We start from the raw sequence: 22,466 nt of genomic DNA, 5'->3' as shown, positions 1-22,466 counted from the left end.
GCTGTTTTGCTCTTCCATCCACCCATGGATGGAAAATGGCTCCAAGGTAGAGAAGCAAAACATTTCCCCAAACAAAGCAGTAAGCTGTGTGACTGTTGATCTCAGCATGGCCTGTCTGGAACCAGGGAGTGTGTGACAGTGGTGGGGCCAAAGGCTCAGGGCAATGGCCTGAAGGTGCTGCTGCGCCAGGAAGATGCTGGTTCACCTGTTTTTAAGGAAAACTGTTGAAGAGGCTCTGTCCAGGGGCATGGAGTCTCTGGATGCCACAGGGCTGCTGAAATGATTGATGCCAGCCTGGATCTCTCATCAGGATGGGACTCGGGTTTCTTAACCTGAAGCTGCACCCAAAATGGGGGGCAGGGAGGAGTGGAAGGGGGAGGTGGCCACTGGCATTTTCCCCGACCCCCGCCTGTCACCAGGGAAGACAGAATTAGCAGGAGAGGCAGGCTGGCCCTCGTGGGGCTGAGCGAGGATGCAGTTAGTGCGCTCCTAGGACAGGCAAGGCCACCGCTGGGCTCTACCCCGCCATTTCAAGGCCTCTTTCTTCTCCTAGAAAACAGGCCTGAGTAAACACCAGCTCCTCTCTCAGAGCAGCTTCTGGCTGAGAAAGGCCTCTGACTCCATGCTTTGAAATGGAGAAGTAGCTAAGGGGTGAAACAGAGCAGTGGTCCCGGTTCTGGCCTTGCCAGCACACAACCCATATGGCTGGGAGTTCTGCCTGGAGACGGACTAAGAGTGAAGTCCCACCATTCGGCCCAGCAGCTACTCAGCACCAGCTTTGAGGCTACCCAGCAAGCGCTGGGGCAGAATCCCTGTGAACTTGGACAAGTCCTGGCTCCTCTGAGGCTTGGGCCATCCTCCAAGTGGGATGGATGCTAATACCCCACCTTGAGTGTCCATTGTGAGCCGGCGTGCAGTGTCACTTGCTCGGGCAACAGTGGCCAGAGACACACGATCCCAGAGAGATGACCCCAGTAGCTGAGCTGAGTGCAGAGCTAAGTGTGATGTCACGCAAGAGTTCTGTTTGCAGCAGCAGCAGGAGGCAAAGCAGGACCCCGAAGCCTCAGCTCTGCCTCTGGACTGGAGGAGCATGGTAGGCGAGAAGGGAGCCGCTGCTGCCCGCTGGCCTCGCAGGCAGCACAGATGCAGAGCTGAAGACAGGTGGGATTGAATTAGCCACAGGTGCCTGGGGCTGTGAGTGCCCCCCTGTGCCCCTCCCCTATTCCCCCAACTGCCTGCAAGATTCAATACTGCCCTGTGCAGGTTAGCAGAATATTGGATTCCAAAGAGTCATATTTTAACGCTGCCGAATAGTTGCAGGCGACAGAAAACCTGTTTCTTTCCCATTTTATACATCCAGGAAATTTGTACCACATGCAGCCTGCATGTCATTACACACTTTAAAATATTGCATTCTCTCTCTCTCAACCAAGAAGATCCATCACGAAGCAGGTAGAATGCAGGGGTGGGGGGAGAGCCCCTCCCCCACCCAAGAGCCCCTCTGTGGGGCCCAGAGAGGGCAGCTAAATGTAGGGTGTCTACATCTCACAGTAAGAATCCAGCTTGCAGCCCCCACCCCCAGGGAACTTCCCTCCTGAGGCTTCAGGACAATCACTTATTTCTCCAGATAGGGGGAGCTGGTGAAGGCGCTCGCTTGCTTGGGAGAAGCAGGTGTAATTACAGAGGTCCTGGCAGGGCGGGGCTTCAATGCACGGAGGATCCACTGCTAGGGTTAAGTACCCGACACTGAGCCTTGAGACCCCTCATCTCTGTGCTCAGACTCCTGGTTCGGGGAGATCGTCCTCCCGCCTTGGCCTGTTCAAGTGTGGAGCCAGTCCCAGTCTGCCCCCTGCGCCCCCTGCTCTCCTCCAGGGCAGAGACGCTTACAGAATGTTCTCTTGCAGATTGCACTCTTAGAACTTACAGGGCGGGCTTTCAGAAGGCCAGTTTCCAGGGCTGCAGATCACAGTATGTAGAGCGACCACGGCTGCCTGGACCACCCAGAGCAGCTCAGCCCCTAGGCTCCACCCTGCGTGGGCCTCACCAGCACCAGTTGGCCACCTTCCCTGCTGCGACACTGCCTGAGGGGGTCTGGACCCCACCCTGGAGGTACCAACCGCAGGACGCCCCTCCTTCTCCAAAGCTCAGGCTCCATGTCTCCTGAGGGATATTTCCTCCTTTTGTCCTCTGCCCAAACAGCTTTTCTAGAACATTCAGTGCCAGGATTAGGAGGCACAGAGAAATGGGAGGCCAAACCCCCTTAAGAGGTTTTTCAAAGGGGCGGAAGGCCTCCATGCCTGCCTGCCTTCTCTGTGCAGGCTCCTGGCATGGCTGGTGTAGGGGATTGAGTTTGGGCGGACCCTCAGCCCAGAGAGCTCCAGCATAAGGAGTCCCTGCCCCCAGACATCCCATGTTCCTCCCCTGCAACCCTGGTTTCCTGGTTTCCTCCGAGCCAGGTCCCAGCAACAGGCTATTCCAGGTCCCTCCCCATTACCAGGCCAGGGCAGTCACAGGGCAAGGGGGTGGAGGGTCAGCAGAGGGAATATAGAGGGTCACATCACACCCAGGAGGAGGGAACAGCCTCGCTGAGCAGCCGAACCTTTCAGAAAGTGATGGATAAGAGATACAGAGAGGCGGGGCAGCTCGACTTTGGGGCTGAGATCGGATAGCAGGTGCTGGGCAGGGAGCCAGCCAGAGAGGGTGACCCAGCCCGCACTCCAGGATCTCAGCCCGAGGCTGGGTCAGCCTTGTCCGGGCCTCCATGGAAACCCTAGCACTTCAAACAGAGCCCGGCACGCGTCGGTGCTCAGCTAGCGCGTCAACTGGCCAGGTGGCCTCACAGGTGGGTCGGTCTCTCCTTCATCCTCTGAGGTCCTGGAGCTGAGGCAGTGGCACCGGGGAAGGGGTGTAGTGGGCTCCCTGTCCCGTGTCTGTGCCTGGGCCACTATTTTAGTTTGTTTTTTTAAATTGAAGTTCACAGAACTTTTTAATTGGAGGATAATTGCTTTACAATGCTGTGTTGGTTTCTGCCAAACAACAACATGAATCAGTATGTATCTCTCTTCCCTCTTGAAGCTCTCTCCCACCTCCCATCCCATCCCACCCCTCTAGGTTGTCACAGAGCACCCGGTTTGAGCTCCCTTTCTTACAACAAATTCCCACTGGCTGTCTGTTTTACACATGGTAACATGTATGTTTCAATGCTATTCTATTCGTCCCACTCTCTCCTTCCCCTACTGTGTCCACAAGAATGAACCATTTTCACGTGGACAATTCTGAACCTACTCCCTCCACAGTGTTGTGCAGTCAGGGCTTCTGTCTAGTTCCAAAGCATCTTCATCGCCCGCAGAGAAGCCCCGTACTCGTCAGTGATCACTCCGCATCCTCCATCCCCGGGCCCTGGTAAACACCCATCTGCTTTCTGACTCCATGGATTTGCCAGATCTGGATATTTCCTACAAAAGAAATCATTCGGTCTGTGACCTTCGGGGTCTGGTTCTCTCCGTCAGAGCACTGTTTGCGAGGTCCATCCAAGCTGTAACATGTATCACTGCGTCGTTCCTTTTTATGGCCAAACCACATTCCTCAGTGTGACTGTGCCACGTGGAGCTTGTCTGTGCCTCCACGGATGGCCACGTGACTGTTTCCATCTTTCGTGAAGAGCGTTGCCGTAAGCACGAGTGTACGTACGCTGGCTTGAGAACCTTTTGCAGTTCCTTGGGTACATATCTGCGAGTGGAATTGGTAGATCGTATGCTAATTCTACGTTTAACTTTTTGAGGAACAGGACAGTTTCTCTAAGGTTCCGAGAGATGTTTGAATAGCCTTGCAATCACCTGGTACTGCCAGGCTCCAAGGAAGCAGTGGACACTCACTATTCAAGGAGCTAGTATGGGCTGGTGGGTGCTGAGAAACGAGACAGAGTAAGCGGGACCCAGCCCACAGTGGGCAGGCAGTGAATAGGCCTTTATCCTGCAGAAGGGGCGGCCACCTCTGGATTCACAGTAGTGAAGGGACTGTTAGATTCTTACCTGTGGGGCAGGGGCTGGGGGCCCGTGAAGCCAGCCAGGTGAAGAAGTTCACACAGGCAGAGCAGAGGGGCTGACAGGAGGGAGCTGGCAGGTTTGGGGTGGGGTGATGGGCGAGGAAGGTTCTGTGGGGCCGTTTCCGAGGTGTGCCCTGGGGGTCTGCTGGCCCTGCGCGGCCTCCTCCGCGCGGTGGTCCCTGATGTGTGGGCAGCACTCTGACCAATGGTCTGGCCTTGGCCACTTTGCCCTCCTCCCTCCAGAGTAGAAGGCAATGCCTGCAGAGCAGACTTACAGGCAGGAGAGGGGGGGTTGGCTGTGGGGGCAGAAGCCCCCACCTTAAGAGAGAGAAGGAGAGGCAGGCAGGAGTTTTGTCTGCCCTGGGGGCTGCTGCGGGGTCTTTGCTCCCCCAGGCCTCCCCCGACCCTGCAGCCTGACCCACATAGCCAGGCCCCGGCGAAGGAGTGTGTCCTGGCACGTGATCTGTTCCATAAAGGTCAGTCCAGCCCATCTTGAGGAAAACTGGGAATGTCAAGGGAAACCTGGACAGAATCCCAGAGGCTCTGACTTTTCCCCCAGCCAACAGGTGGGTCTTAGCACTCATTCCTGTGGGGCAGACTTCTGGCTCCAGGGCCCCAGAGTTCCTTCCTGACTCTAGCCCCTCCCTCTTCCATTTCCATTTTGGCCAGTTCTAGGAAGCTCAGCCTCTGCTGCTTATTTTAAAATGAGCCCTGAATATTTGTGGAAGTTGGAGAGAAATGATGAGGGTGATGCCTCCACACACAACCTGAGTGGGGGTCTCCACCGTGTAGCTGCCCCGAGCTGTCAGGGGCGCTGAGGTTGAGCCTCTGTGATCCCAGGGAGGAGGGCAGGTGAGATGTTATCTGTGTGGAAGAGCACCCTGAGATGGCAGGAGGAGGGCGTACCTGGGGAAACCGGGGGAACCAGTGTTTACTGAAGACCTCCTATGTGTCCATCACTGCACACACATTGTTATTTAATCCTCATTCAGACCAACAAGAAGGAAATGGCCACCCACTCCAGTATTCTTGCCTGGAGAATCCCATGGACAGAGCAGTCTGGTGGGCTACGGTTCATAGGGTCACAAAGAGCCAGACACAACGGAGTGACAGGGCACACATAGTCCAACAAAGCTGCAGGACTGGGATCATTGTCATCTGTCTTGCACTCACCAGGACGTTGAGATTCAAAGTCACCCAGTCCATCCTGACCCCACCTCCACTTCACCCCACCCTAGTCACTGTCCTATGACTCCAGACATACACGTGAGTTTCCAACCCAGGTCTGGCTCCAACACCCACGCCCTCCCCCAGATCATCCAAGAAGGATGTGGATCAGATCAAGAAATCAATGCTCAGGAAGACCAGTGGTGCAGGCAATGTTCATAGGCTGCTAAATGCCACCATGGGGTTCTCCAGGCAAGAATACAGGAGTAGCTTACCATGTCCTTCTCCAGACCCTGAGGCTGGGAAAGATTGAAGGCAAAAGGTGAAGAGGGTGACAGAGGATGAGATGGCCAGATAGCATCACCAAGTCAATGGACATGAATTTGAACAAAATTCAGAAGATAGTGGAGGGCAGAGGAGCCTGGTGTGCTGCAGTCCATGGGGTTGCAAAGAGTCAGACACGGCATAGTGACTGAACAACAACGAATGCCGCTAGGGCAGAGGGCTCCGGGAGGCACTGAGAGCATTTTCAGTTCAGTCAAGTGTTGGAGCTTCAGCTTCAGCATCAGTCCTTTCAATGAATATTCAGGACTGATTTCCTTTAGGATTGACTGGTTTGATCTTCTTGCAGTCCAAGGGACTCTCAGGAATTTTCTCCAACACCACAGTTCAAAAGCATCAATTCTTCAGCACTTAGCTTTCTTTATGGTCCAACTCTTACATCCATACATGATTACTGGAAAAACCATAGCTTTAACTAGATGGACCTTTGTCGGCAAACTAATGTCTCTGCTTTTTAATATGCTGTCTAGGTTCATCATAGCTTTTCTTCCAAGGAGCAAGAGTCTTTTAATTTCATGGCTGCAGTCACCATCTGCAGTGATTTTGGAGCCCAAGAAAATAAAGTTTCTCACTGTTTCCATTGCTTCCCCGTCTATTTGCCATGAAGTGATGGGACCGGATGCCAGGATCTTAATTTTTTGAATGTTGAGTTTTAAGTCAGCTTTTTCATGCTCCTCTTTCACTTTTATCAAGAGACTCTATAGTTCCTTTGCACTTTCTGCCATAAGGGTGGTGTCATCTGCATATCTGAGGTTATTGATATTTCTTCAGGCAATCTTAATTCCAGCTTGTGCTTCCTCCAGCCCAGCGTTTCTCATGATGTACTCTTCATAGAAGTTAAATAAGCAGGGTGACAATATACAGCCTTGACGTACTCCTTTCCCAATTTGGAACCAGTCCATTGTTCCATGTCTGGTTCTAACTGTTGCTTCTTGACCTGCATACAGATTTCTCAGGAGGCAGGTAAGATGGTCTGGTATTCCCATCTCTTCAAGAGTTTTCCATAGTTTGTTGTGATCCACACAGTCAAAGGCTTTAGTGTAGTCAATGTAACAGCAGTAGATGTTTTTCTGGAACTCTCTTGCTTTTTCGATGATCCAGCAGATGTTGGCAATTTGATCTCTGGTTCCTCTGCCTTTTCTAAAACCAGCTGGAACATATGGAAGTTCTCAGTTCATGTACTACTGAAGCCTCACTTGGAGAATTTTGAGCATTACTTTGCTAGCGTGTGAGATGAGTGCAACTGTGTGGTAGTTTGTACATTCTTTGGCATTGCCTTTCTTTGGCATTGGAATGAAAACTGACCTTTTCCAGTCCTATGGCCACTGCTGAGTTTTCCAAATTTACTGGCCTATTGAGTTCAGCACTTTCACAGCATCATCTTTTAGGATTTGAAATAGCCACCTGGAATTCCATCACCTCCACTCGCTTTGTTCGTAGTGATGCTTCCTAAGGCCCACTTGACTTCACATTCCAGGATATCTGGCTCTAGGTGAGTGAGCATACCATCATGGTTATCTGGGTCATGAAGATCTTTTTTGTACAGTTCTTTTGTGTATTGTTGCCACCTTTTCTTAACATCTTCTGCTTCTGTTAGGTCCATAGACGTCCTTAACACATTTGTTTCCAGGGGCCAGGGTGTGGTTGAGCTCGCCTTGCTTGGTGGGTCCCTCAGCTTCCTATGGGCCCCACTCCTTGCCCATCCTGGCGTCTCTCTTCGGCCAGATCCAGCCATTGGTGTGATTCTGATTTGTGAGCGTTTCTGACACTGCCCCTGATCTATCTCCTGATGCTGGGAGCTCCTTGCACAGCTGGGCACTGCCCCACTGCCCTCTCTCTTTTGTAGGAATGTTTTGTGAACTTGAGAAAAAACCAGGAAAGGGCCAATTCCCTCTGTCCAGCCCATTAATTCTGCATTCTCAGGCCCGAATTAACCTTGGCAAGGCTTTGAGAGGAGAGAGTAATTCTAACCTTAAAAATCTGCTGATTAAAGCTGGTTTCAGGAATTCGATTCCACTTAATGTCTTGGCAGGGAGCCCAGCCTTGCATTAACATAGCCAGACAGAGTCCTGGCATTTTCCTCCAGCTTCGTAATAAACAAAACCCCATCGGCTGCTTTACGCAAGAATTCCTTGCCTGGACTCCCTGGCTGCGAGCAGCTGCGTGTGTTGAAGGGAGCCCTGGGTTCCAGGATGGTGTCACGGGTGCCTGGATGGGGCGGCGCTGGGAGCTGAGTTCTAGCAGGCTCCAGAGCAAAGCGGTAATTACAGCCAAAGTGCCAGCCCTGTGTGTGCTGAGCGGGGCAGTCGTCACAGGGCCGTTTGAGTTTTGGACAGCTCTTAACATCTGAATGTCTTCTGGAGGCTATGGGGTGAGCTCCCGGTGTCCTCCCTTCTGAAAACAGGGGACCAAGGCATGCAAGATGAGAAGGGCAAGGCCAGCTATCCGGGAATGCACACGGAAAGCTTCCTGCACCAGGGATGCAGCCCCCAGCCCTCTACAGAGGCTCAGTGACCCTCCCCTCTAATTAGTCACCACATGGTCTAAAAGCAGCAAGATCCAGTTATGATGTGTCAAGCTAAACAGATCAGTGGGCAAGGGGCACACCAGCCAGACCGAGAATTGCTTGTAGGAGTTCATTTTCCTCCTCAGGGTCCCCACTCGGTGCAGGTGGGGGCCCGTGGGCAATGCGGGGGCTCTGAAACCACTGGTGGAAAGCAGCAGGAAGGGGACGAAGGGACAGAGCAGGGGAAGGAGGCCGCGATCAGTGTAAACCACGTTCCGGATCCGTTCCAGCCACCTGGCTGGGCTCCAAGAAACAGGTCTCAGCAATGCACTTTGATGAGAGAGAGGAAATTTCACTTTATTTATTTATTATTTATGCCCAGTACTCTTAGGAAGTATTTGGAATAAAAAAAAGCCCAGACACAGTGAAACAGGCTAAAAGAACAGGAACTTCAGAGTGGGAAGGTAACCAGATCAGACTATGGAGAGAGAGAGGGAGAGAGAGAAGGAGAGAGGGAGAGAGAGGAGAGGGAGAAAGAGACAGAGAGGCGTTCCTGCTGCTGCTGGCTGGGTGTGGGGTGCTGCCCGGTGCACCCAGTGGGAAAAGAGGTGAATGAACGCCCTCGTGGGGGCCCTGGGGACCAGGTGCCAGAAGGGACTTCTGAGACACAGAAACGCCCTGGGTGACCTGGTTTCCCAGAGCAGTTTGACAAATGCTGGGGATGGGGAGAAGGAGAGGAGACCACAGACCCAGCTCAGAGTCCCCAGGAGATGAGAAAGGGGGCAGGTGAGAGTGGCCAAATACCTGGACAGACCCCCAGCAGAGGCTCTACCCTTGGGGTCACGTATGGGAACAGACGCTGGCAGAGACCACAGAGGGTTAAACCCACGGCCCCTCCCACCTGCCCTGGCTTCCAGCTGGAGATTCATGACTCAGATCAACTCCTTCCCTAAATCCAAATTTACCTTATTATCAATTGTTAGCCATTATTCCATTTTATGCCCACTAATTTATTAATCCTGGAAACCCCCAAAAACAATAAAGCCGAGGCTCTGAGGGATTTTATTTATATCTTTAAACATGATTTTTATGCCTTTTTATCTAAAAATTCATTTAATTTTTATCACCCTCCTCACTCATGTCATGGTTAGGCTGCAGCGGCTCAATTTAGATGGGTTCCTCCCGCAAATGCTCAACCTCCCCATGGGATGGCGGCCCAGGTGAGCGGAGGCAGGTGGGTTTGATGCTGCGGGGTGGCCCCAGGTCAGGACTGTCTCCTCTCCAGTCCCTGGAAAAGGCCAGCAGTGAGGGGACTTCCCAGAACACACAGCATCCCCTCATCCCTTATCTCTACCCCTCACTTCCTCTTCAGGTTCCTTTATAGCAACTGAAAGGGCCTGTGCTGTGAAGATAGCCTAGAACTTTCCAGAGTGAAAACTGAGCACCTTTCTCCAAGATCCACTGCCTGTGTTTCTCGCCACTCCCCACCCAGACCCGGGGTCCATGAAGCCTGAAGTGGGGGTGGGAGGCACTGCCTCCCTCCTTGCCCCAGGCTACAGCCCCCCTGTCCTCCCCCCAACAGAGCCCCCACCTGGAGGGTCTCCGTGGTGCTTTCTTCTTGCCCAAGGTGCCACCCCACCATCCTATGCGCCCTCCTCTGAGCTCCGCCAGCGCAGGTGCCTGGGGGAGGGTTGAGGGGTGGGGGGGTCCTCTCCTGTCTCCAGGGACTGGGGGCTACAGGCACTTCCTGCAGGACAATGGGGTGAGGTCGCACATGCACTGGGCCTGCCAGGCAATACCCTGTTCTCTCCTGCATGCTGCCCATCTGGGCGGGGTGGCAATTTGTTGTCCCCACATCAATTTCTCTCTGCCCCTCAATCACCCCAGCTCCGAGGACACACCCTGTGACCCTGGACAAGGTGTTGACATCTCTGAGACCCTATTTGCACATCTGCACACAGGGGTTTGGGTTCTGAGAGGTGCCGTCAGAGATCTTCTTAGGAGAGGTGTGGGGCTGGAGGCCCAGTCAATGATGATCTAATATTCCAGGTCTCTCCCGTCACCCAATCCCGGAGACCGAATCAGACTGCAATCCATTTAGCTCAAACTAATTTTAAAGCAATTCGCTATTTAACAAGTTCTGAGGCCCTGTGCTTTTGCAGGCAGCCTGCGAATTGAATCATTTAGTCTAATCTTAGATTAATACAAACCAAATCCTCTCTCTCAACCACAGGACTGGAGGTCCTGGAGGCAAGGGTGCAGGCCAGGCACAGAGCAGACAGTGTGGAGTGAGGTTTACACTCCCTCCTATTACCTGGGAGCCAAGGCCCAGCCCGACCCAGGCGACTTTCGAGTGTGGCCGTCACCATATCAGACACCAGAACTGGAAAATTCATCTGCCCTGCCCGGAGTATTCTGGATGAATGGCTCTGCCCTGTCATTGCTTCAGAGCAGGATGAACTCTTCATCTCAGTGGATTCTCCCTTCCCTCCTGTTATCTCTTTTCCTTCTGCCACCTTTCCATCATGTGCGCATGCTCAGTCACTTCGCTCGTGTCTTGACTCTTTGCGACCCCATGGACTGGAGCCTGCCAGGCTCCTCTCTCCATGGGATTCTCCTGGCAAGAATACCGGAGTGGGTTGCCATGCCCTCCTCCAGGGGATCTTCCCCTTCCAGGGATCAAACCCGTGTCTTCTGCTGTCCTGCATTGGCAGGTGGATTCTTTACCCCCCGAGTCTCCTGGGAAGCCCCTTTACCATTAAATCTCTTCATCTTTGTCGTGTGTGCATCAGATTCAAGTGTGAGAGAAACCAGGCACTTAAAATCTGTACTCTGATTCCCCTGTGGAGATATTCGTCTCCCCAGGGAGAGACAGGCAAAGCCACTGGGGGACCTGAGACCAGGCCACTGAGGAGGCATGTGGGCCACAAGCCTAACCCAGCTCTCTCTCCCGCCCCCGCTGGTGGCCTGGCTGCTGGGGGCTAGTGCAGGACTGTTTGCAGAGGAGGTGGCAGGGGGACCCTCATAGGGAGGATTGTTGTCTTTTGGTCCCTCGGTCGTGTCCGACTCTTTTGTGACCTCATGGGCTGTAGCCCACCAGCCTCATCTGTCCATGGAATTTCCCAGGCAAGAATACTGAAGTGGGTAGCCATTCCCTTCTCCAGGGATCTTCCTGACCAGGGATCAAACCTGCATCTCATGCACTGGCAGGTGGATTCTTTACAGCTGAGCCACCTGGGAAGCCCCATAAAGACAGAGATGGAGATTAGCTGTAAACACCCTAGTCTGGGGACACAGTAGGTATTATCTCTATGTTAAAGGAGGCTTTGGTGGGGAGATGGGAGGCAGGGGGAGAAGCTGGGGAGTGAGCTTTTCTGCGTTGAACACAGGGACTCAGGGATTCACTCACTGTGAGCACCAACCATCAAACATTCCAGCCCCCCAAAGTGGAGCTGCCCCCAACACCCCAGCCTCCACTTCTTCCCCCAGACCATAGCTTCTCCTAATCTTGGGTCCAGGGATAGGTTCCAGGGGCCCCCACTGTGCATCTCTGAACTGGGCCCCTGCTCATGTTCTCTGAACCTCAGGGTCCAATAGAACTTTCCGTGATAATGGGCAGCCACTGACTCCTGTGAGCACTTGAAATGAGCCTAGTGCCAAGAAACTGGAATTTCTAATTTCTAGTTTATTTCATTCTACATAATTTGAATTTGAACAAATTCTCCTAACTGTGATGCCCTCCTCTAGAGAGGCCTATCTCTCGATGCTAGGGATGTGCATTCCCACAGTCCACAGGATAAGATTCTGGGCTCAAGTTTCCCCAGAGGAGGAGGTCAAGAGCAGGCTTTGGCTTTGGGGGGTTCCCTGCCTCCTGAGGGAGGGGCCCCCAAAGAGCAGAATGCAAAGGTCTTGCCCAAAGAAGAAATTTCATAGGTGATCAAGGCCATGGGTATGAAAAGCAGCTTCACCTCTCCAGTCCTGCTCTGGCTGCTGTGCCCTTACTTTATTTCACTGAATTCTGCTTAGTTCATAAAATGAAGATGCTTGACCAGGAAAGGAAGCGTTGTTCTCACTGAACGCCTGTTACATGCCAGGACATCCTCTATGCCAAGCACGGTGCCCGAGTGTCTGTTGATCTCACACCTAGGAGATGCATGTCTCACTCTGGCCCCCAAAACACACTTCCACAACTGAGTCCAGTTTGAAAGACAATCAGATCCTCTGAGCTTCCTGTGGACGATGCTGGGGAGGTGTAATATATTCAGTTGTTGTGGTTGTTCAGTTGCTAAGTCATGTCCGACTCTTTGCAACTGCAGGGACTGCAGCACACCAGACTTCTCTGTCCATCACCAACTCCCAGAGCCTGCTCAAACTCATGTTCATTGAGTTGGTGATGCCATCCAACCATCTCATCCTCTGTCATCCCCTTCTCCTCCTGCCTTCAATCTTGTCCAGCATCAGGGTCTTTTCCAATGAGTCAGTTCTTCACTTCAGGTGGCCAAAGTATTGGAGCTTCAGCTTCAGCAACAGTCCTTCCAATGAATATTCAGGACTGGTTTCCTTTAGGATGGACTGGTCTGATAGTCTTGCAGTCCAAGGGACTCTCAAGAGTCTTCTCCAGTGCCATAGTTTGGAAGCATCAATTCTTCAGTGCTCAGCCTTCTTTATGGTCCAACTCACATCCATACAAGACTACTAGAAAAGTCATAGCTTTGACTATTTGGATCCTCATTGGTAAAATGATTCCTCTTCTTTCTAACACACTGTCTAGGTTTGTCATAGCTTCCCTTCCAAGGAGCAAATGTCTTTTAATTTCATGGCTACAGTCATTTTGGAGCACAAGAAAAGAAAATCTGTCACTGGTTACACTTTTTCCATTCTACTTGCCATGAAGTGATAGGACTGGATGCCATGATCCTAGTTTTTTGAATGTTGAGTTTCAAACCAGCTTCTTCACTCTCTCACCCTTATCAAGAGTTCCTCTTCACTTTCTGCCAGTAGAGTGGTATTGTCTGCATATCTGAGATTGTTGATGTTTCTCCTAGCAATCTTGATTCCAGCTTGTAATTCATCCAGCCTGGCATTTTGCGTGATGTACTCTGCATAAATTAAATAACAGAGGTGACAATATACAGCCTTGTTGTACTCCTTTCCTAGTTTTGAACCAGTCCATTGTTCCATGTCCAATTCTAATTGTTGCTTCTTGACCCATATACAGATTTCTCAGGAGACAAGTAAAGTGATCTGTACTCCCATCTCTTTAAGAATTTTCCACAGTTTGTTGTGATCCACACAGTCAAAAGCTTTAGCATAGTCAATGAAGCAGAAGTAGAAGTTTTTCTGGTATTTCCTTATGGTCTCCACGATCCAATAAATGTTTGCAATTTGATCTCTGGTTCCTCTGCCTCTTCGAAATCCAGTTTGTAGATCTGGAAGTTCTCAGTTTACTGCTGAAGCCTAGCTTGAAGGATTTTGAGCATAACCTTGCTAGCATGTGAAATGAGCACAATTGTACAGTAGTTGGAACATTCTTTGACTTTGCTTTTCTTTGGGATTGAAATGAAAATTGACCTTTTTTAGGTTTCCATCATGGTTATCTGGGTCATTAAGACCTTTTTTGTGTGTATTTCTTCTGTGTATTCTTGCCATCTCTTCTTAATCTCTTCTTAATCTCTTCTGCTTCTGTTAGGTCCTTACTGTTTCTGTCATTTATCATGCCCATCCTTCATGAATGTTCCTTAGATATCTCTAGTTTTCTTGAAGAGATCTCATATCTTTTCAATTCTATTGTTTCCCTCTATTTCTTTGCATTGTTCATTTAAGACAGGCTTATCTCTCCTTACTATTCTCTGGAACCCTGCACTCGGTTGAATTTATCTTTTCCTTTCTCCCTTGTCTTTCACATCTCTTCTTTCCTCAGCTATTTGTAGAATCTCCTCAAACAACCACTTTGCCTTCTTGCATTTCTTTTTCTTTGGTATGGTTTTGGTCAAAAAAACCCCTCCATAACCTCCTGTTATGAACCTCCATCCATAGATATTCAGGCACTCTACCAGGTCTAATCCCTTGAATCTGCTCATCATCTCCACTATATAATCATAGGGATTTGATTTAGGTCATACCTGAATGGCCTAGTAGTTTTCCCTACTTTCTTCAATATAAACCTGAATTTTGCAATACCAAGCTGATGATCTGAGGCACAGTCAGCTCCAGGTCTTGTTGTTGTTGACTGTATAGAGCTCCATCTTCAGCTGTAAAAAAAAACATAATCAATTTGATTTCAGTATTGATCATCTGGTGATGCCCATGTGTAGAGTCGTCTCTTGGGTTGTTGGAAAGGGTGTTTGCTATGACCAATGCATTATCTTGACAAAATTCTATTAGCCTTTGCACTGCTTCATTTTGTACTCTAAGGCCAAACTTGCCTGTTATTCCAGGTATCTCTTGACTTCCTACTTTTGCATCTCAATCCCCTATAATGAAGAGGACATCTTTTTTGGTATTAATTCTAGAAGGTCTTGTAGGTCTTCATAGAATTGGTCAGCTTTAGCTTTTTTGGCATCAGTGGTTGGGGCATAGAGTTGGATTACTCTGATGTTAAAGAGTGGTCTTTACATTTTTTTTTTTTAATGGTTGGGAAAAAATCCAAAGAAGAATGATATTCATGACAGGTGAAAATTATGCAAAATTTAAATTCCAGTGTCCATAAATAAAGTTTGGGGACACATTCATTACCTGTCATCTAAGCTGTTTTTGCCCCCCAGAACATAGCTGAGCAGCGATAGCGGAGACCACCTGACTCACAAGGCTGAGGATATCTACTTCTGGCTCTTTGCAAAGTCTGCCAATCCCTGTGATAGGTGAGCTGCTGATGGGAACACTGGATGGCAGAGGGGCTGTCTAATGCCCTGAGGCACAGCCCACCTCTCCTGCTGCCCCCTGCCTCCAGAGGGGTCATTTCCAGGGATTCCTGCCACTGGCTGCATCAGGAGAGTCTCTGTGGAGGAGGGAGGACCTGAGATCGACTCAGGAAGGGTGGAGTTTGCACAGGAGAGGACAGAGCCCACCCTGGGGTGTGGGACTGTACAAGGGAACACGTGGAAGTGGGAAGCACTAGGTCGGCTTGCGAACAGCGAGGCAACCGCTTTCTAGAGCAGAAGCCAAGAGTGGAAGAAACCATGGGGGGTGGGAGGGGCTGAGCTCCTGTTGGAGAGAAACAGTTGGAGACAGAGACGGAGAAGCAGCCTTTGAGAGCTGGACGGGAAGGGGGCCCACCCTCCAGTCCCCATGCCCAGCAATAAACATCTCACCACCTGAGACATTCCCTTCTTGGTCCACTGAGGCCACTGGATGTTGAGCCCTGATGAACCGTCTGGCACCTGTGGGACCCCGGGCAGCTGAGTCTGTTGGGAAAAAAAAAAAATCCCTTTGAGGAGATTTGAGGCTGACACTGCCTTCAGAAACATCCCTTTCCAAAACATATATTTCGAAGTGAAGGGAGTTCTTGTCTGCTATTGGTTTCCCCTGTAATTGTATCTTTCCTCTTTATTTAAGAAAATAAAAGAAGAAAACAGCCTATAGTGTCACATAAGCAATTTTGAATATTTAAGAAAAAAACTCTTCCTTGCTCAACTGTCATGTGAAAGGGAAACTGTCATACCTTAATTTTTCGAATATAACTAATTTGAGCATTACTTTCATCTAAAGGGTGATGTTCGCCTGCATTTCCTATAAATAGCTAGTTGTTTTCTCTTTTTCTTTCCTTGTTTTATGTGGTGCACATAAACAAGGGGCCCAGTGTGTCCTTTCCTGCAAACACCCCCACACACAGGTGCACCCATCCCTTGCGCTCACACATATACACACACACACATATACACACACACTCAGCAGCACCCACCAGCCCCGAATGGAACTCTCCCCCGCCATCATGTCACAGCCCCCAAATGCAAACCTCAACCCAGGGACCACCCCCAGGGGACCCCCAGAGCCTAATCAAAAAGCACCAGGAGCTGGTACTACACAGATGACTAACAGAAAAATGCGATGGCTTTTTTGATTAGTGGTTAAAGGAATGGATTTGATATGCTGTGTGCAATTAATCCATGATTGGCTTGGGGATGACTCTGTCATGCGGACTGAAAACAGGCAGGAAGGCTGTAGTGTGAGGATGATGGTGACCATGGGAACCGGCCAGGGAGCCTGGACCAGGATGGGGCCATGGGTGGTTTGGAGCTGCAAGGTGTATAGGCATGCAGTGAGGCAGCCTGGCATGGCACGTACCCGCTGGTCAGAGAATCTGTGAATTCACACCTTGTCTGCTCCACCTGTCTGAGCCAGCAGGCACGGCTCTGTGCTGCCGAAACCAGCTTGAGTGGATGGACCCCACTCCTGGGCATCCCACACCATTCCTATGCTGAGGACATGGAGATTTCTACTGCCAGCCCAGATCCAGAACTCAGCAACCTTCCGCTTTCTGTGTGTCTTCTCTTGGGGGTCTTATGAGCTCCTCAGAATGTCCTGTAGAAATGTGAAATCAGCCCTCACAGCTGCCCAGGAGACAGAGAGAGGATGGTGCCCACTTTGCAGCTGGGCTGGAGGAGAGCCCTCCCAGCAGGTGGATGGCAGGTCTCCCCCCATGAGCAGGATGCCTTGTTCTGAAATCCATCCCTTGCTGGCCCTAGTTCACTAAGACCAGGCACCAGAAGCCTCCCTCCAGACAGCTTTCCAACACTTGTCAGTTTTCCTTGAAAACTAGCCCCCCCTTTTTAATAGTATTTATTTGGGTGCACCAAGTCTTAGTTGCAACATGTGAGGTCTTTCAGGTGTGGCGTGCAGAATCTAGTTCTCTGATCAGGGGTCGAACCCAGGCCCCCCTGCATTGTGAACTCAGAGTCTTAACCACTGGACTGCCAGGGAAGTCCTCACAAGCAGAATTATACATGTGTTGTCTCTGGGTCTTGCCCTGCACCAGGCTGTCGAGACCAATGTTCTGAGGGTGCTGTTTGGGGGAACTATGGGCCACCTTCATTGAAAGGTCCTGCCTGCCAGGAGCTCCCTTCCAGGAAATACAGATAGACAAGTCAGCTATGGAGTGACTGGTGTGCTAGGCAGGGCAACACTGTCCAGCAGGACTGTCTAATGCCTTCAGGCTTCTTGAGTCCTTGGGGCTCCCTGGGGAGCTTCGTCCCTCGATGCCATTTGACGCAGCTGTTCTTGTCCAGGGTGTCTCTCTCCCACCTTTCTAAGATCGTGCTTCTCATCTGCGGAGACCAGAGACATCAGATCACCAGGGTGGTTGGAGTAACATCTAAAAATAGACTAACTAGGTTCTGAGTGAGGCCCCGAGGGTTCCTCTGATTAAAATGCATGAGCCTTGATGTAGAAACGGAGATTTTTCTTTTTAACATCACTCTGTTTATTGGATGGTTCTGGATGGTTCAGGATAGGGGAGGGTGCCCAAGAAGGGAGTGCTGGGATGGCTGGGGAGAGGGGCCATGCTCTCATGGGGGGGAAACACAGTAGGTGTTTGGTAAGCTCTCAGTGATTACCTAGCATTTGGTGCAAGGATGCTGCAGACCAACCCAGACAGAATGCAGTTAATGGAGGGGCAGATGGTGCTGCAAACGGCCATGTTCTTTTCAAGTTCAAAGAAAAGCGGTGGAAAGAGAAAGAGACAGGTGAAGAAGGGCAGTCGTTGCAAACTCTCGAGAGGATGTACAGTGCAAAAAGAGGCTTTCATTTCAAAGAGAGGGAGAGACTTCTCCTAACAGTTTATGCCTCCCTCCATCCGACTCATGGCCTGACTGAAAGCAATGAAACTGCCCACAAGGACACGCAGCATCCAAATGAAGGGGCTGATGTAAGTTTCAGGTGGCTTGCTCCTCCACTGCAACCAAGCGCTCATAGAAACTGTCCAGACACGAGGCTCCTTTGGCAGGAAGGAATGAGCTATCAAAAAAATAGTTTTGTTCTGTTTTTGTTTCTGTTTTTGTTTTTTAAGAAAGAAACACAGTTTATTGAAAACCAGAAAAGTCAGAAAAGAATATTGCCTTCTTAATAATAAATACACATTTTGTGGGCAAGAATTGCAAGGGAATCGTTTAAATTAATTTCCGCTTTGTTTGTTTGGTTTGTACAGGGCTTAAGTCCCAGCTGACAGCAATCTGTAAAAGTTCTAACATATTGGAAATCTGATTTTCTTGCAGCCAGAGTCCCATAGTCCAAAATGATTTCTCTTTCAGCTCTGCTAATCAGACAGGCAGGGCTCAAATGGACTCCTAGTTGAACCAAATTGCACTTGGTCTTTTTGAGGGTGTGAAAAATAACTGATGAAAGCTGTGAACGCAGAGCTGATGGCCATTGCTCTCTGCAGAGTTGATGTGGGTGTTGGGGGACTTCGGTGAGAGGGGAGGGGAACACCTTCCTGTCCTTCGTCCTCTGAGGCTCTGTGGCCTGCCTTCTCTTTCTGCCCCTTCTGGAACCTGTTCTTTGGGAAGCTAGGGGAACTCCAAAGAAAATAGAAGGAGTTCATTCTAATTTGGAATTGGAGGCTCCAAAAGAAAAGACCAATTTCCCCCCGCTCAGACTCTGAGAGTTCAATTACAGGAGGGATCTGACTGTTCTCATTAGCTCCTTTTTCCTCACCCCTACCGGTAGGCAGGCCCCCACAGCGCCCTCGACACGATGTGCTGTCCTGCCTTGTGCCCCTCCCCCAGTCCTGGTCAGCTCGCCTGGGTCTGAGAGACAAGCCCCATGAGAGCTGTCCCTCCTCATGTCCCCTCTCTCTGCTGTTCCTGAACTTGAATCCTCGCCTACCTTCTCCATCCTGGCTCGAGCTGTTTTCTGAAACCGGATCCATCTGTAAAAGATGCAGGTTGATACTTGTAACAAGCACAAGTATGAATAGAAAACTAAATAAAAACCAGAAAGTGGGGGGTGTACACAAGAGGTCTCAGGCTCCAGAGGTTAGTCTGAGGGAGTGCTGCCTCTCCCCAGCCCCCAGCCTTCAAGTTCCTCCCAGCCAGGGCCGCCAGGGAGGACTCTCCTTGGCCAGGAAAGGTCTGGAATGTGTGTCTGTTCAGTCCCACCCCGAACACCAAAGGGTCTTAACCTAGACTCTCTGCATGAGCTCCAGGGTAACTCCCAGGGTAACTGCCCTAAAGTGATGGGCATCATGTACACCTCTGTGCATTCTCCTGGCCCCTGCCTTGTCTGGGTTCCCACGTGTCCCCATGGCCCCACAAGGGTGAGCACCCCAGCTGTCCATCCGTGTTTGCCCACTGGGGTGTCCCAACTATGCTTCTTAGGTGTATCCCAGACCTTACCCTTGGTCCTAGAGCCAGACATGGAGGCAAGCACCCCTCCGTCTCCCTGGGGTGGTGGCAGTGTGCGTGGCCCTTTCTCGCTCCTTCGCTGTTCTCTGTCCCTCCTTTCCCTCTTTCCAACTGAATTCTCGTTTTTCCTCTCTCCCTAGTGCTTGTACGGCTGCTATGTCCATTCCTCCATCATCCCCACCTTCCACCGGAGGTGCTACTGGCTCCTTCAGGTAGGTGGCTGGGACTGGATTCTTCTTCCGCCTCTGGTACTGGGGAAGGGTCTGTGGAGGGGGCTGAGTCGGGCGGGGCTCCTGCGTGCGGCGGCCTCAGGCCCAGGCGCCCCGGTCAGCTTTCCTTGGGGATGTTGACATGTGGCACTGAGGCCAGCTGTGCAGTTGGCCCATTGCAATGTCAGTTACCAGGAAAAGGAGAAACTGGCAGGGGAGAGTCCTTGCCTGCCTCGTGAGGGTAAAATCCCGCCAGGTGTTTCCAGGGTACCTCAGTTTCCTTCGAATGAGGACAGGGAAGGCTGGGCACTGTGCCCCTGACTGAGAAAAGCCTTTTGGCTGAAAACCACGTTTGTTTTCTCACGTGAGTTTGTTGTCGTCGGCACGTGTGTAAAATCGGCTTCCAGAGTCACACCTTTGGCTGTCGGATTGATTGGGACGGTTGTTGGCAGAGCAGGAGCCCCTGGCACTCGGGGAAGGGGCTCTGTAATCGATTTGTGATGTCTGCTGGGGAGCAGTGTGGAGAGAGGAGTGGAGGAGCCATCCAGAAGCTCCAAGCCGAAGCCTGGCTCCTGGATCCTCTGTCCATGGTGCTGATGCACAGCCCTGAGGCCGCCCAGCCTCTGGCAGATTGGTTGTGTTGATGATCTTCTTGCCTAGTAGAAGGTGTTGCTGTATGAGAGGGTCTGAGGGATCCACCCAGTCAGCCTGGACCTGGGTCCTTTCCAAACCCTGTCCTGTGATTTTCAGCCGCTCTCTGTAGAATCTGTTCCCTGGGGGGCCCTGTCTGCATCACTGCAACTTCTTGCTACTGCCTCTGCCCAGGAATTGCTGCCTCTGGCCTTTCCCTCCATAGGTCTTACTTCCTGCATCCACTTTGGTTCAAGTTAGCCTGGGTCCCAGGGGTTTGGGGATCTCCCCGACCTGGAGGATGCACTTGGAAGGAGTCCAGCAGATAGGAAAGCAAGCCCCCCACTGCTCATGGCACGTGTTCTGAGAGAAGAGAGTTGCGCATGCCATGGAATGCAGAAGGGCAGCTAGTTCCAGGGAAGGCCGCCTGGAAGATGTCTTCTAGGCACAGAGCAGCCTCAGCGTCCACACCTAGACCAAGGCCTCTGCCCATCAGATCTGCCTTACTTCCACGAATCAAGCCCCTTGCCTTCACACACTTCTGTTCTCTTTAGTCCCCAGAAATAATTGTCTGTGGTTCAATACATTCATTAATGGGTAGCACCTGAGGCTGTCCAAGGGAGGAGGTGCTAATTTGCAGACACAACTTCCTCGACACCTTGACCAGGGTCAACTTCCCGGGGTTTGTCCCCCTTGGATGTTGGCATAGTAACACCTGCCTCTCTAATTGCTCAGCCCTCTGTCCTTGTGAAAGGGACCTTCAACATGGTCCTGGGGTGATCCTTTCCAGGTCTTGTAACTAAGAATGGACCCAAGGCATTTCTCCATCTTGCAAAGGGTCTTCTATGCAGCTTCAGGGGTGGGGTGTGGGTTCCTCCTTGAGAGCAGAGATCTGGTAGAGTTGGAAAGTGCTTTGTCCGCAGGGTTGCACTATGGCTGCCAGAGAATCACTCTCACCCCAAGCAGCCTCGTGACCTCATTCCTGGGTCTCCAATGCCCCAGGTCCCGTGTTGGTGTTTTCCAGTTTCAGGCCCCATCAGAGTACCTCTTTCCTCTGCCCGGCCTGACCACTGTCCTCCTGTTAGCACAGCATCCCCAGAGCCAACTTTCTGCCAGCCAGCCCGTCCGGCAGCCACAGCTGCCTGCTCTCCCCGGCTGCTCCCTCTCCTCCAGGCCCTTCTCTTGCACCCCTGTCTCCATTCCCTCAGGCTTTGGTGGCTTTTAAATTTCGGTGGATCTCCTTCCCTCTCCTTCCATGATCTCAGACATCTCCAGGCAGCCGTGAAGTCTGAGCCAATTGCTTCCCAAATTGGATTCCAGTCACTCAGGCCCCTGGAGCAGGCTCACTGTTAGACTGGGCTGCCCTCACCTTTCTCGTGGGGCCAGGAAAGAAGCAGGAGGGATCCTGCTCCTCTGTCTAGCCCTCCCCTCCCTTGCACTCCAGTCCTAGCCACTGTGTGCTGGTAATGTACCTGGGGTTACCCACATGCCTCTGGGCTTTGCTACCTTTCGGCTGCCAGGGAACCCGAGTCTCCCCAAAGGCCAGGATCACATGATCTGGTTTCTCCAAGGCTGATCTGAGCCCTTCTCTCCTGGTCCCTGGGGGACTGTCTCTTCACCTTCTCCTCTGTGTCCTCAAACATCATTCTTGTTTCTGTGAGCAGGTGACAAAGTGAGGATGTACATGGATGTGGTGAGGGGCTCCTGTGCCCAGTCATCCCCAGGTGGGAGGAGGTTAAGAAGCAAAAACCAAAGCGATAGGCACAGTGCCGGGCCTGTGTGAAGCCCCAGAATGAGTGCGGCAGTTGCCCAGCTCAGGGCAGTTGTTCTGATGCTAATTACACCACCAGGACAATGATGCGTGGCCAGGTTTAATTCCTCTGCTGTTAAATAGGAAAGAAGCCATGAGACACTGGCTCAGATGGAAATCAGCCCAAGTTTTCCTCTGATACCAATTACCAAGATAAAGGCTTAGGTGGGAGTGAAGGTATCAGGGCACTGATGGGATGAGAGCTGAGAAAGGAGGAGCTTGGTGCCAAAACGGCAACAAAGAAGTCAGTGGATCCCTTAGGGGACCCGTGACATGCTGCTGGCGAAGGGAGCAATGAGCAGCCATGCCCCTCAAGCCCCACTGCCCAGGTGAGCAGGCTGGCTGGGGTGGGGGGCCCCCATGAAAGGAAGGGAGCTTGGAGGACAAGAAAGGAGGGAAAGTGGGCTTCTGGATAAAGGAG

At 51.3% G+C, this 22,466-nt stretch overlaps 1 protein-coding gene across 1 annotated transcript in view; it reads left to right on the top strand.

Moving 5' to 3' along the window:
• The window catches only part of CAMTA1 (calmodulin binding transcription activator 1), a 947,832-nt gene that overhangs the window by 649,193 nt on the left and 276,173 nt on the right, over positions 1-22,466 (top strand). The window contains exon 6 of the mRNA XM_068985655.1: positions 19,537-19,608. Coding sequence (XP_068841756.1) covers positions 19,537-19,608 — 72 coding nt within the window. The remainder of the gene's footprint in view (positions 1-19,536; positions 19,609-22,466) is intronic.

Source organism: Capricornis sumatraensis, chromosome 14 (genome assembly GCF_032405125.1).
Source record: "Capricornis sumatraensis isolate serow.1 chromosome 14, serow.2, whole genome shotgun sequence".
In the NCBI taxonomy this organism is placed as follows: Eukaryota; Metazoa; Chordata; class Mammalia; order Artiodactyla; family Bovidae; genus Capricornis; species Capricornis sumatraensis.
Note: the sequence above shows the minus strand (reverse complement) of the source record. Positions and strands in the feature narration are given on the sequence as shown.